General features: G+C 38.4%; 1 protein-coding gene across 3 annotated transcripts in view; it reads right to left on the minus strand.

The window, feature by feature from the left end:
- Positions 1 to 1,788: 1,788 nt before the first annotated feature.
- C9orf72 (C9orf72-SMCR8 complex subunit) overlaps positions 1,789 to 14,412 on the minus strand; it is a 49,994-nt gene continuing 37,370 nt past the window's right edge. For 2 of the 3 annotated variants that reach the window (XM_061631476.1, XM_061631494.1), the window contains exons 8-11: positions 13,656 to 13,891; positions 11,539 to 11,596; positions 4,851 to 4,960; positions 1,789 to 4,750 (exon numbers count right to left, since the gene is read on the minus strand). In XM_061631476.1, coding sequence (XP_061487460.1) covers positions 4,564 to 4,750; positions 4,851 to 4,960; positions 11,539 to 11,596; positions 13,656 to 13,891 — 591 coding nt within the window. In that variant the 3' untranslated portion in view covers positions 1,789 to 4,563. The remainder of the gene's footprint in view (positions 4,751 to 4,850; positions 4,961 to 11,538; positions 11,597 to 13,655; positions 13,892 to 14,412) is intronic. The other variant, XM_061631487.1, reaches the window with a different exon arrangement.

The following is a 14,412-nucleotide window of genomic DNA, read 5'->3' on the forward strand; positions in this document are numbered from 1 at the left end:
TGGGTGGAGTCGGAGTTGGAGTCGGTAGAAATGTACCAACTCCGACTTCAAAATAAAAACTTTCATAGGAATTTAGGAAAGTTTTCTTGTTCAGAAATTTTAATCAAATATATTTTATGTTCTATCAATCTAGCCTGATGATTCACGTGGTGGTGATGAAATGCCTTGTGCTACCATTTGGAAAATTTGTTATTACTAGTTAATATACATTTGCCATTTATGAAGGAATTGGAGTCGAAGGTTTGGCGTAGCAACTCCACAGCCCTGTTCATATGACCTTGATCAAGTGCATACATTTTGGAATAAAATGTAAAGCTATTTAGAATGGATAACACAAAGCAACAAAACTCCAAGTATGGTTTTCATTAGACAAGTCTCCATATCCAGTTTCATTCCAAACCTGCAGAATAGATTTATTCCTCCTATGGGTAGAGCAGTTTTGGTTGATCTAAATAGCAACAAAAACATTTTACTATGCGAGACTATTTTCTTTGGAAGTGATTAAATGGAACCGAAATGAAGGACTAAATTTTCATCTGCATGAATAAAGATGGACTCCCAGCTGAATCACTCTAAGGGTTGTATGCAAAGTAACACCAAGGAGATTGTTCCACATGGCAAGCATTTCTGCTTGCTTGGTGAAATGATCTTCCCTTTGCTCCCATGTACTGTTCTGGGGGTTCTCCCGACCCTCTGGAACAGATCTGAGGGATGCGGAGGGAGGGAGGGGGAAGTCCCACTACACTAGCGGGAATCCTTGTACTGGCTTCTGTTAGCTCACTAAATTAGTTGAATACAATCCCATATTTCAAATATTGTTTAGAACCTTCAGTTAGTTCAAAATATAGCATTTAGGCTGCTAACTGGTACTGTTTTGGTGGCAGGGGTGAATGTGTCTTACCAGTTCCTGAACAACTCTGATTGCCACTCCATGTCGGAGCACCAGTTCAAAGTGTTGGTCCTTTCCTTTAAAGCCCTTACAGCTTGGGACCTGGCTATCTTAAGGCTTACTTACTCTAACATGAACCTGCCCACATGCTAAGATCTTTGGAAACCTCTGGGTAAACCTGCTGTTTGGTTCCTTGCAACAGGGGAGAGGCGCATCCTAGTAGGGGCATCCTGTCTTCTGAATGCTCTTCACAGGAAGGCTGTCTGGCACTTAAGTTGTATGACTTTTCAATGGCATATGAAAAATTGGTTTTACACTCTAACTGTGAATCTCTGATGTCACTGCTCCATTTTTACTTACTGTTTTATCACCTTGATTTTATTGTATATATTTGAAGTAACTGTATGCATTTCATTTTTGTTAGCCATTCTGGAAATAGTGATATGGAAGAAGTCAAGCTAAGAATTGCCAAAAATTTTAATGGACCATATTTATTTGTTCTAACAAAGTTGGCTTTTTGTCAAAGGCTATTTGCCTTGTCATGATAGCATTACAGAATGGCTAGCACTGTACTAATAGTAGTCATCTGCAGCAATATCCCAGCACCAATAGTCCGGAATAGAATAGGACTAGTGTGCAGCCTAAAGATAGCCAACTGTATTATTGTGGCAAGAAACAAAGAGCAGAATGGATGAGTTCAATATAGCAAAGAGATGGGACTGGTGATGCCTTGCAGGACAGTTTACAAGCACCATCCATGGGGCTTATGCAACCACTGGTGGAAGTTAAGTGACCTTGCTTGTGAGGATTGGGTATTGTAGCCAAGAACCTCTTACAACATTGTTTTCAAAAGTCTAGTCTTACTTTGAGCATTAAGATAAGCAACACAGGATAGGGAGATCTTTATCTTTTATTATACTCAGCACGCATGACAGAAGTGCATCAAAACTTGGAACAGTTTTTTAGTATTTTGACACTCCAGAATGAAAGTCAGACATGGGTGTGTTTCAGGCAACAGAACTCTCTTTTTAGTAATGCCAGTGATATTTGCCAAAGTGCATGAAGCTACCATGAGGCCAAAGTTTCAATAATACAATCTGTGTGCAATAGCATCTCACAACTCAGCCCTGTAACCACTTAAAATTTAAGAAAAATAGTTTGACATCTTGACACCGTGTTGTGCACGACTTTTTTTCTGTTTTGTTTTTTCCAAGCACCTTGCTATCTCAAGACCTAGAAACATGAGAGATAGAGACCTGCAGAATACACAGACAATGAGATGCTATGTTAGTTTCCAATCCCACTCCAGACACCAGACAAATTCAATGGCAATGTGTAACTGAACGGCCTGGTTCACATTTCACAGTAAGCCATAGTTATAAGCCAACTGTGACTTACCATGAATGAACAGTGCGCTGATGCACACAACCCAGATTGCAGCCGCCCTGCTCCTCTGCTTGCCAAGCAGCAAACCGCACAGAAAAATGAGCTGCCTTTCAGTGAGATTGGTATTGTGGCTATGATGCCTGGCAATGGCTCTCCAGGGACTGAAGCAGGAGTCTCTCCCAGCCCCAGCTGGAGACACCAGGGACTGAAGGTGGGTGCAACTACATCTCTGGATTAGCACTGCATTCAAACCAGTGCTCTCGGTTCCTTTGTCTCCAAACAACCTACGAGAGGAAGGCAAAGGGAGGAGTAGGGCAGACACAATTTAAGCAGCATGGATGAAGTGTTTGTGATAAGCCAGTGTTTGTCTGTAACTATGGCCTACCACTACATCTGAACTGGGCCTCATTTCTATTGGCCCCTTTCCTTTCTTCCCAAAGGGTTACATCTTTCAGTTTTCCCCTTCTGCAATGTTATTTGGTATTTTGACATAACTTTACATCTTTTTAAATGGGAGTACTAGGCCAGAGATCTGTCAGGCTCTGCTGTAGACACTGAACTTCACACAAGCAGACTATCTTGCTTATTTTACTGAGAGGGAAAGTTTAGCACGCACAGTTTCCCAAGATGCAGAAGTTAAAGGGAAAAACTTCACGTGCCTGAATCATCACATTCATAGCCACAGGATTACAATACATAACAGGATTCTAAGTAAAGAAAGATTCCAGTTGTGGAATGTTCAAGAATGGCTTTTAAAAAGCAAAGCTTTACTAGACGTATGTAAAGGTTTTTTTAATGGTAAATTTCCCTAATCGTGGAAAAACACAAAAAATTGCAGTTATCTCCATTTAGCAAAAAACAAAGTAAGACAACCACCATTAAGTAATGAAATAAATAAAAAGCAGCATACACTGAAAACATCTTCTCAAGTACAACATGACATGCAGATCTTTGCATTTTTACTTTGTGAAACCTGTACATTAGAACCAATATAAATATTATTATACAGTCAGGAAAGGCAGTGGAAAACAGGCAATTTATAGTTGTTTTCAGTGTAGAAAAAACAAATAGCCAAGAGGCAAATATACTGGAGTTAAAGAGCAGAAGTAGAGTTTTGCCACTAGCATCCTTCTTGTAATTGTGTTGTTTACCAAACTTAACTGTAACCAGCGCTCTCCTCACCCGCTAAGAAGCACAGGACATCTAGGGGTTTTTTTTGGCTTTTACTTATCAGTGTAAGCTTGGCAACTCTTCAGCATAAAACCTAGTGTTCCTAATTTGCACTCTGAAGACCTACTTCTATGCTAGTCAATAAACAGTTCAGCATGCATGATGTTCCAACAAAGGGTGGGGAACCTCTGGCCCTCCAGATGTTGCTGGACTACAACTCCTATAATCCCTGACCATTGACCGTTCTGGCTGGGGCAAATGGGAGTTGCAGTCCAACAACATTTGAAGGGCCAAATTTTCTCCCTCACTGGTCTAACCCCTCCAAAACAAAACAGCAATAGAATAGCATTGCTTGGTTCTTCACACAAAAGCATGACGCCTGATGATAATTGCTTTGCAGCCAACTGTCCCCAAATAGGAAGGGACAAATGTATTATTTTTCCCAATACCATACACAAGAAAAAGTTATAAATCCAGTGTGCTCTTAACCCATTAAAAATTGTCCTCTTTACTTTGTGGTTGTAAAAACTCCTTTAAGTTGGCATTTAAACAACCCACAGCAATGTTTACTGGAAATAAAATGCATTTCTAAGTTGAAGTTACTTGACTCCACACACCAGTCCTTGCTCCTTTTTCTTCAGGCTGTACAGCAGGGTGGGGAACCTCCGGCCTGGGGGCTGAATGCAGCCCTCCAGGCCTCTCTGACCCAGGGCAAAACCCCCACTAGCCATGATTTGTACCCCAAGTGTTTTAGCCTGGCTGGACTGTGTCCTTGACATCTGATCATGCCCCCTGCTTACCTAGATGGAGGATAGAGAGGGGTGCTTGAGTGTGTGTAGAAAGTACCAAAGGCAAAATTTGCCTACTGTACCAAAGGCAAACTTTACATTCATTGCCCTGCTCACTTTGCCTCTAACCCTGCCCCCCACAGGTGTGTGGTCTTCAGAAGGCTGACCAAAAGCAAATGCAGCCCTCGGGCTGAAAAAAGTTTCCCCACTCCTGCTGTGGAATAACCCCACATTCCATCGCATGAGAGAGCAGCACATGCACGTGAAGAGGAACAACATACTCCCTTTGCTGGTATCTTTGAAAAGCATTGTTGAGGGGTATCAACATCTTTAAAATGCCATTAGGACATCACGTTCCTGCATGCTAGTACACAAAGGTCGGCCAAAGAGGAATGAATGTAAACCAGGCTTGATCTTCTCAGCTAAAGCCATTACTATGTTAAGATCGCCCTCTGCTGTTAAATCCAGGTCTATCTTCAAGTTACGGAGCGATTTAAAGGACTTTTTTCCTTTTTGCCTGTGGGAGGACAGAAAAAAGAGTGTAGTTTAACAGAATACTTTTATTTAAAGCTGTGCCAAGATACCTAACCCACTGCCCCCCTCAGCTGTATACTTACGTATCATCTTCTATGTATTTGATGAGAGTTAAGGCTTTTCTGTGAAGGGCTAATAAGAATTGTGCAAGGAACACCTTCCTCAGAGACAATCCAGGTTTCAAATGAAAGACCTGTTAAAATTTGCCACAGAAATTTCAGCACACATTACATGACACAGTGCATCTCATTTATTAGCATTTTCCACGTGCATGAACCACCACATTGACTGTCTTCAGTTATATGCTGACAAAATACCCATTCTGATGGGAGGTGAGTGTGCAAGGGATAAGCCTGTTACTGCAGGGACCCATGGAGGATGCAGTGCATCTCTGAGTGCTTGCACACGGAGACACATCACACACCTCTGCAGAATCCATCCGTTAAGGGCAAGCCGCTCAAGAGTTAAGAGTAGAAAGGTGAATTATCCCCACTACGACTAAGGGCAGAGAAGGAATCAGTTTTAAATGGATTTATACACAGAATATGACAGTTCTGACACAATCAAGCTCTGCTCTCATCAGACTGCCTCCTGCACTAAGTGCCTGCTTCTGTCCGAGTCACTTGTGTATTGTTATTGTTGTGCTTTTTTTTTTTTTAAAATGGCCTACTAATTATATGCAAAATTATATGCATATGCCTGTGGCATAATCTTGTCAGAATTAATGCATAAGTATTTTTATACAGTTATATGATTGCTGTATTATCTGTTTATATGCTAGTTACTTTAGGAAGCCTGTACTGTGTATGCATATAATATTATATGTATAATAAAGCATGCCAGAATTGTTCATGTTTTTAGCAGAATCAATTAAAAAAGCCCTCACTTCTCATCAAGATTAGGGAGTGATTTATTGATTGATTGACTGCACTTGTATACTGCCCCATAGCCGAAGCTCTCTGGGCGGTTTACAGCAATCAAAAACATTAAAACAAATATACAATTTAAAACACTATTTTAAAAACAATTTAAAACACAATTTTAAAATTTAAAACAATATAAAAACAATTTAAAACACATGCTAAAATGCCTGGGAGAAAAGCAAAGTCTTGACCTGGCGCCAAAAAGATAACAGTGTTGGCACCAGGCACACCTCATCAACAGGATCATTCCATAATTTGAAAAAATTAGAAAAAAATTATGCAAATAAGCTCAGCATTGAGATTTTTAGAGAATTCCATCCCAAACTGCATCACCCACTCCCACATGTAACACTTTATTTCTACCCTTAGGAGTAAATGGCAACTACACACTTCTAGGGGCACGGGGGTGGGTGGGTGAGGATTAAACCCACTTCCTACTCCTTAGCATTTCCAGCCACTGACAATCAAGTCTGTTCCTGTCTTCATAGCTCTGAATATGGCAATGCTGGGAATTTATTTATTTATTATTTGATTTATATCCTGCCCTTCCTCAAAGCAGGAGCACAGGGTGGCAAACAAAAACACTAAAAACACTTTAAAACATCATAAAAATAGACCTTAAAATACATTAAAATAAAACAACTTTAAAAACATTTTTTTAAAAGCTTTAAAAACATCTTAAATAAAAAGGGTTAAAAAACCCCATATTGTTTAGAAAAAAGAAAGGTTTTTAAAAAACATATTAAAAAGCAATTCTAACACAGACGCAGACTGGAATAGGTCTCAGCTTAAAAGTCTTGTTGAAAGAGGAAAGTCTTCAATAGGGGCAGAAAAGATACCAGAAATGGCACCTGTCTAATATTTAAGGGGAGGGAATTCCACAGGATAGGTGCTGCCACACTAAATTGGCCTTTACAAACAAATAAGATAAGACACAGAGACGTTTGTATTCATGTACCAGCAGAAAACAAACTATTTAATTGAGTCTCGCTCCCTAACCTAACTTTAGAAGTGTCCCTGATATCAGTGGCTTGTTTACCACCACTACTACTATTATTCTTCAAGGTTTAGGGTTTAAAGCCATAAGCAACTTAGGCCACAAATATCTGAAAGACCATCTCCTTCCCTACAGACCCTCTCAGGTGTTAAGATTAGCAGAATGGGCCCTTATGGCAGTTCCACCACCCTCAGGAGTTTGGGGGGGGGGAGTAGTGCCGGTAGAGGGCATTCTCTGTGGCAGCTCCTAGGCTATGGAATTCCCTTCCCACAGAGATGTGTCTGGCACCTTCACTACATAGACTGTTATATGCTGAAGATATACATCTTTGCCCTGGTCTTTGATGCCTGAAATATATGTTTTCAGGACCCACCCTCTTCCTGTGATTGTAATTATAAAGCTAGTACAAAATGTGGCGGTGCAACTGCACACTGGGGCAGGGTATTGCCAACATATCACCCCGCTGCTGAAAGAACTGCACTGGCTGCCCATCTGCTACTGGGCCAAGTTCAAGTTTCTGGTTTTGGTGTACAAAGCTCTACACAGCTTAGGACCGGGATACCTGAAAGATACAAGAAGGAGATGAGACGCTGACAGATAATGTAAAAATCAAAAAGATTTTTCATCAATATTACTCAACATTGTATAAGTGTCAAGAAATTCCATCTGAAAAAATAGAAGAGTATTTATCTAAACAGAATTTGCCGAAAATTACAGATTTTCAGAGACAAGTTATTAATGACCCTATTACGTCAAGAGAGATATCTGAAGCTATAAATAAAATTAAATTAGGAAAGGCGCCAGGACCAGATGGGCTATCTGCAATGTATTATAAATGTTTGGAGGAAGAACTCTTGCTACCCTTACAGTCTACAATGAATTCTATTTTGCAAGAGGGAAAGATACCGGATAGTTGGAAAAATGCTAATATAACATTAATACCTAAAGAGGACCAAGATTTAACTAAAACAAAAAATTATCGGCCAATATCTCTACTGAATAATGACTATAAAATTTTTACAATGATTTTGGCTGAAAGATTGAAAATAATATTGCAACAATTTATTCAGGAAGATCAATCAGGGTTTTTACCTAAAAGACAATTACGTGACAACGTCAGGAATGTTTTGAATGTGTTGGAATATTTAGAACAACGAAATGATAAACAAGCAGCTTTGATTTTTTTAGATGCTGAAAAAGCATTTGATAATTTGAATTGGAAATTTATGTTCCAGGTTTTGGAGCAAATGGATTTTGGAGACAACTTTATAAAATGGATCAGATCGATTTATACATCACAGAAGGCCCAGATAATTGTTAATGGAGACTTAACGGATTCATGTGAAATACAAAAGGGTACAAGACAGGGATGTCCATTATCTCCCCTTTTATTTATTCTGGTTTTAGAAGTGCTGCTTAGAGATATAAGGCAAGATAAAAGGATTTCGGGATTAAAAATAAAAAAAGAAGAATATAAATTGAGAGCATTTGCTGATGATTTGATAATTGTACTAGAAAACCCTTTGGAAGGAATTCATATATTGATGGACAAATTAAAAGAATTTGGACCGTTACCAGGATTTAAGATCAACAATCAAAAAACAAAGATGTTGGTGAAAAATTTAACTTTAAGGGAACAGAAAGAGTTAATGGACAAGACAGATTTTACAATAGAAAAAAAGTTGAAATATCTAGGCATCATCATGACAAATAAAAACTCAAAGCTGTTTCATAATAATTACGAAAAATTATGGACAGAGATTAAGAAAGACTTGCTAAGATGGGATAAACTACAACTGTCATTAATGGGTAGAATATCTGTGATAAAAATGAATGTATTACCGAGAATGATGTTTTTGTTTCAAACAATACCTGTAATATCCTCTGATTTACCTTTTAAACAATGGCAAAAAGATATTTCTAAATTTGTATGGCAAGGAAAAAAACCAAGAGTTAAATTTAAATTACTTCAAGACGCTAAAGAAAGAGGAGGACTGGGATTACCAAATTTGAGACTTTATTTTGCTGCCTGCTGTTTAGTCTGGATAAAGGAATGGATCTTATTGAGGAATAAAAGACTATTGGATTTGGAGGGCCACAATCTGAAGTGGGGATGGCATGGATATCTATGGTATGACAAAGTAAAAGTAAACGTAGACTTTAACAATCATTTTATAAGACGTTCTCTGTTGAAAATATGGAATAGATACAAACCAAGGTTTTATTCGAAAATACCATTATGTGTCTCAAGTCAAGAAGCGTTTTATAGAAGAGAATTGTCTGGAAAAGAGAAATGGTTAACTTATCAAGAACTATTAGAAAATGTACATGGAGAATACACAATGAAAGAGAGAGAACAATTGATAAAGGAAGGATATAGTTTTCATTGGTTTGCCTATTTACAATTGTTAGAAAGATATAAAATGGACAAGAAAATGTATGGGTTTGAAATAAGTAAATCTGATTTTGAAATAGGTTTGTATACAAATGATGAAAACATAATTGCAAAAATGTATAAACTTTTATTGAAAATGGATATGGAGGAAGAACAAGTAAAAGAGTGCATGGTAAAGTGGGCAAAAAATTTTGGTCATAACATACAAATGGATCAATGGGAAAATATGTGGAAAAAAGGCTTGAAATTTACATTATATGTTATAATCTTAAAGAAAATTTTTATAAAATGATGTACCGTTGGTACATGACTCCAGAAAAGCTGTCAAAAATGTATAGTAATGTCTCTAATGTTTGTTGGAAATGTAAACAACAAGAAGGATCTTTTTATCATATGTGGTGGTCATGTAAAAAGGCGAAATTATTCTGGGCACAGATAGGTAGGAAGATGCAAAAAATTTTAAAGATAAATATTCAGTCAAAACCAGAATTTTTTTTACTGGGTTTTATGGATAAACAAATAGAAAAGAAATATGGAAGAATATTATTATATATGATTACGGCAGCAAGATTATTATATGCACAAAAGTGGAAAATGGAATCAATACCAACAATGGAAGAATGGCTACTGAAATTAATGGACTTAGTAGAAATGGATAAATTGACGTGTTTACTCAGAGAAAAATCGACAGATACATTCCTTAAGGATTGGAAGCCTCTCTTAGACTTTTTGTCGAAAGATCAAAATAAAATGATGATACTGGGATTTGATGATTAATTAAGACAGCTTATGGAGAAAAGGGATTCTGTATGTACATATTAAGGGACAGGTTTGATGTATATTATATACTTATAGCTGATCTGTGACAAATCGGAAGTCAACCATTTTATTTTTATTTTTTGTTGTAGTATTGTTATGTTTTTTCTTACTTTGTTTTGTTTGTTTTTTGGAAAAATTTGAATAAAAACTATATAAAAAAAAAAAAAAAGAAAGATCGTCTGACCGCTTATATACCCAGTCAATCATTGCGCTTTGCAGGTGAGGGCCTCCTGCAGATACCATCTTATCAGGAGGTCCACCATCTTATCAGGAGGTCCGCTCTGCACAACATAGAAAGCTGTCCTTTAGTGTAGTGGCACCTGCCCTTTAGAATTTCCTCCCTCTAATATTAGACAGCCACCATCTCTGCTATCTTTTCATCACCTACTGAAGACCTTCCTCTTTCAACAAGCCTTTTAAGTAGAAGCCTTATCCCAGTCTCCGCCTGTACTGAAATGGCTTTTTAAGATGTTTTTAAAGTTGTTTTTAAAAGATGTTTTTAAAGATGTTTTGTTTTTATATGTTTTAAAGTCTTTTGTTTTTAAGATGTTTTAAAAAGCATTTAGCGTTTTTCTTTGCTGTCCTGGGCTCCTTCTGGGAGGAAGTGTGGGATATTAAATAAATAAATAAATAATTTTAAACTGTTTTTAATACTGAATTTTAAATTGTTGTAATCTGCCATGCAATCTTATGCTGAAGGGCAGGTAAGAAATCAAATAATAATAGTAATAGTAATCATCATCAGAGAAATAAATGCTCAAGCCATTCTTAAAAATAAATATTTTATTTGTACATTTCTTAGGTACATTTGAAGCTTTTGCTTATTTTCTAGGTACTGCCACTGGACCTAACTTTAAGGAGCAGAATAGGGACAAAAACAGAAAGTAAGGACACAATCCAACTCACTTTTCTGCCAGGCTGGGGTGAGTTGAATGACATGGAGTCAGGGCTGCACCAACAGGCTCAGTTATGCCGGATTGCACCAAGCTCTGCCAGCAGCAGCCCTCTGATGCAGCTGAGCTGTGGTGCTGCCAAGAGCCTGCCATTGCTGCCAGGGGTCCACTGGGGATGGCCAGTCTGATGGACAGAGAGCAGGCAAAAGCTGGCGGAATCCCCCAAAACAGGGCATTCTGTGAGCGTGGCGGGGAAGGAGCTGTGGGAAGGACTTACATGAGATCCTCCCCACGTTCAGACCGCTGCCCCCCCGAGGTCTTGATTCCCCCCCAAAGCCTGGTGCAGTAAAATAATTTTATTTATTCCCCATGATCTATGGGAAGCACTTACTCCCTGGAGGCCTGTTTGTTGGAGCTGGTGCTTCTGGCTGGCTCCTGCACACTGCTCCTGATGGAGCCAGTGCTCTTCTGGGCTGGCGGCTCCCAAGCAAGAGGAGGATCCCACAGAGCTTTCCGCCGGCTCCTCCTGAGCTGCCCCCCCTCTGCCAGCTTCCCAGCATTTGAGTTGCTCTGCCCGTCTTAATGTCATTAGTGTTACAGCATTTTCTCTAAAGCCTCTCTTAAAATACTACACAAAACAAACCACTTGTGTTTTAAAAAATATTCTACAACCACACAAAAGAAGTTTCAGTTTTTTTAAAAAACATGGCAGGTATTAATCCACTCATTTGAATGAAGAGTTACCTGATCCAGGAAGGCTTTTACTAGCGTGTCTTGGTGCAGGACATCTTGGAAAACATTCCTGAAAAAATACAAACAGAGGAAGTAGAATGTTGACTTTCATTATAACACAAAGTTAAGCTGGTACCTGATAACTGTAATTGTGTATTTCTTACAGCATTCAAAAACAGAGAATGCCACTGTTCTCATATGTGAAACAAAATAAAAAGGGTAGAGTAAATAAAAAAGATAATTCAACTACAGCTGTCAAATTCCTCAGTTCTATTATAAATACTTTTACAGAAATACAAAATGCTTACTGTACAAAATAGACTAGATTATATTGACTATAATTATCATGCTGGTTCACACATGCATATTCATGCATGATGACTGCAACCTCAAATGACAACTTGCATATACGAACTATCACAGACCAGTATCAAAGAGCTCTCATATTGCCTCACACCATTGAAATACACTATTTCTTCACTCAATACATAGTTAAACTATGCAATTCCCTCCAACAACAGGTAATGATGGCTTCCAACTTGGATGGCTTTAACAGAGGATTAGACAAATTAATAGAGAATAAAGCTATGCTCTTCCTGCACTACTGGAGGTGGTATGCTTCTGCATTCCAGTTGCTGGGAATACAAGTGGGGAGAGTGCTATTGTGCTCAGGTCCTGCTTGCAGGCTCCCCATAGACATCTGGTTGGCCACTGTGAAAACAGGGTGTTGGACTAGATGGGTCTGATCCAACAGGAGTTAACATTACTGAGGATATGGTTGAGCTAAATGAAGACAGATTGGATAAATAGTTGATTCTATATATATTGTTAACTGCCAGTGTGGTTACTGCAAGAAAACTGAAATATTTAAAGGGGTTAAATAAGGATTTATGGTACAGTCATATTGGGTCCACAGCTACTGCTAAAAAAGTTAACAAAAAAGGTATAGTAGTGGACAAAAAAAACCTGTTTTCAACTACATGTCAAAAATTTATTTTACATATAAATGATGACAACAATGTTCAAATGCCTCCAGTGAAATATACCACTATTAGAATTCTTAGTCACTCTTCAGCTTCAAGTGAGAATATCTTAAGACTCTGAGGACAACATCCTGATACTTACAAACGAAACAAAGGAGATGTTATGACCCTCCAATATCAATAAATATTCTTCCCAGGGATTGTAAATGTAATAATCCAAATTTGGATTATTTGTATGTGTGTTTATGTCTAATTTTCATTCATTTATTTTTTCTCCTCTATTTCCTCATTTTTATTTTATATGTTATGTTTTGATTAAATAAAGTATCTATATCAAAAATAAATTAAACTGATCCTGAGTGTTGAATTTATTGTGTGAGAAAGCTGGGTGGTTTATGTCTTGCAGTTCATCTACGGGAAAGCCCAAAAAGCTTTCAAAGTCAGCTTTTTGCTGGGATCAGCTGGCTACAGAGTTCTCTGTGGGGAACTCCATAGTGCAGCTAATCCCAGCTGGCTTTCTCTCATGGCCTATCAGCTGATTGGGGGTGACAGCAAGCCTTCCTTGCCAATACAGATTCAGGAGTGCACTTCAAGGCTCTTGATTGCGCATTGACAGCCGGATCTCCACCAGCCCCTCAACTGATGTCAGATGTGGTGAAGGTGCGCATGGTTTGGGGGAAACAGCTTTGCAGGCCAAATTGGGACCTGTGCCATGGGCTGAAAATTCCCCACCCTGTTGTAGCACTTTGATTATCTTCCTTCACACCATTAGCCTAACAAAGAACAACTCAGAACAATGCTTGGGAGAGAGAAGACAGAAATCATATCCTCATTTCTGTGGAAGTATCTTAGGTATTGGAGGGAACAAGAATAAATGGTCAGTCATGCTTTGGGGAAAGCAAGAGATTGACTGTTTTGATCTCCCTCAAGTAATTCAGTCTCATGGTCTGGCCAACATCAGTGACAATTTCAGGGTAGAAATCCTCCCTGGCAAAATGGATCCAGTGCTGCACAGCTACCACACTTAAACCATGATAGGTGCCAGTGCAGACAATATATCTGAAATTCTGCTATGTTTGCTAAGGAAGGTTTGGCTCCATGGATGTTACACAGCTATTCCATTAGCAATGCTAAAGGAACACATACAAATCAGGAGTGAAGCTGTCATCTGTATGGATAACGGTATCCTGAACCATCTCTTCATCCAAAGCAGTCCTCCAAAATGCTGTTAGCTCAGATCTCATGTAACGCCGCTGATTATAGATATGTTCATGGCATGGAGGCATCTGTTTCACTGTGTTGACATCTACATCGATATGTGTGGTAGGATACGGGGCATACATCACTTGACGGAAAGGCAATACAAAGCTTCCAGTAACATCCTGTCACATTAAAACAAAGTATCCTAGTTACTAAAAAAAGAGTTACAAGAATTAAGAACTAAAAAACACCATCAGATTATAATTTATTTAAACAGTTGGGAATTACTATCATATATGCAAGTAATACAGTAAATATGACAATTCAATTTAAAAAATAAGGCTGTCATACTGATTTTGTGTTCTGAGTAGAGAGCACTGAAGGGCTTATGGTTCAATTCTTTGCATATTTACAATCCCACTAAGTTCAACAGGACTTGATCCCTAGTATGTTGATTTAGGATTGCAGTTTTGATTACAGTCCTATGCACATTTATGTGGGAGTATATACCACTGAACTTAGTGGGACTAACTTATGAGTAAACTTGCCAAGTACTGAACAGTAAGACTTCAAATGCTCTCCATACAAAATGCAAGACACAATCCTAATCCCATCTACCTTGAATTCAATGGGACTTTCTTCTGGTTAAGATTGCAGATTTAGCAAGTCTTACGTATGAGTAAACATGAACAGGAGACCCATA

This window comes from Rhineura floridana, chromosome 1, assembly GCF_030035675.1.
Source record: "Rhineura floridana isolate rRhiFlo1 chromosome 1, rRhiFlo1.hap2, whole genome shotgun sequence".
Taxonomy (NCBI): Eukaryota; Metazoa; Chordata; class Lepidosauria; order Squamata; family Rhineuridae; genus Rhineura; species Rhineura floridana.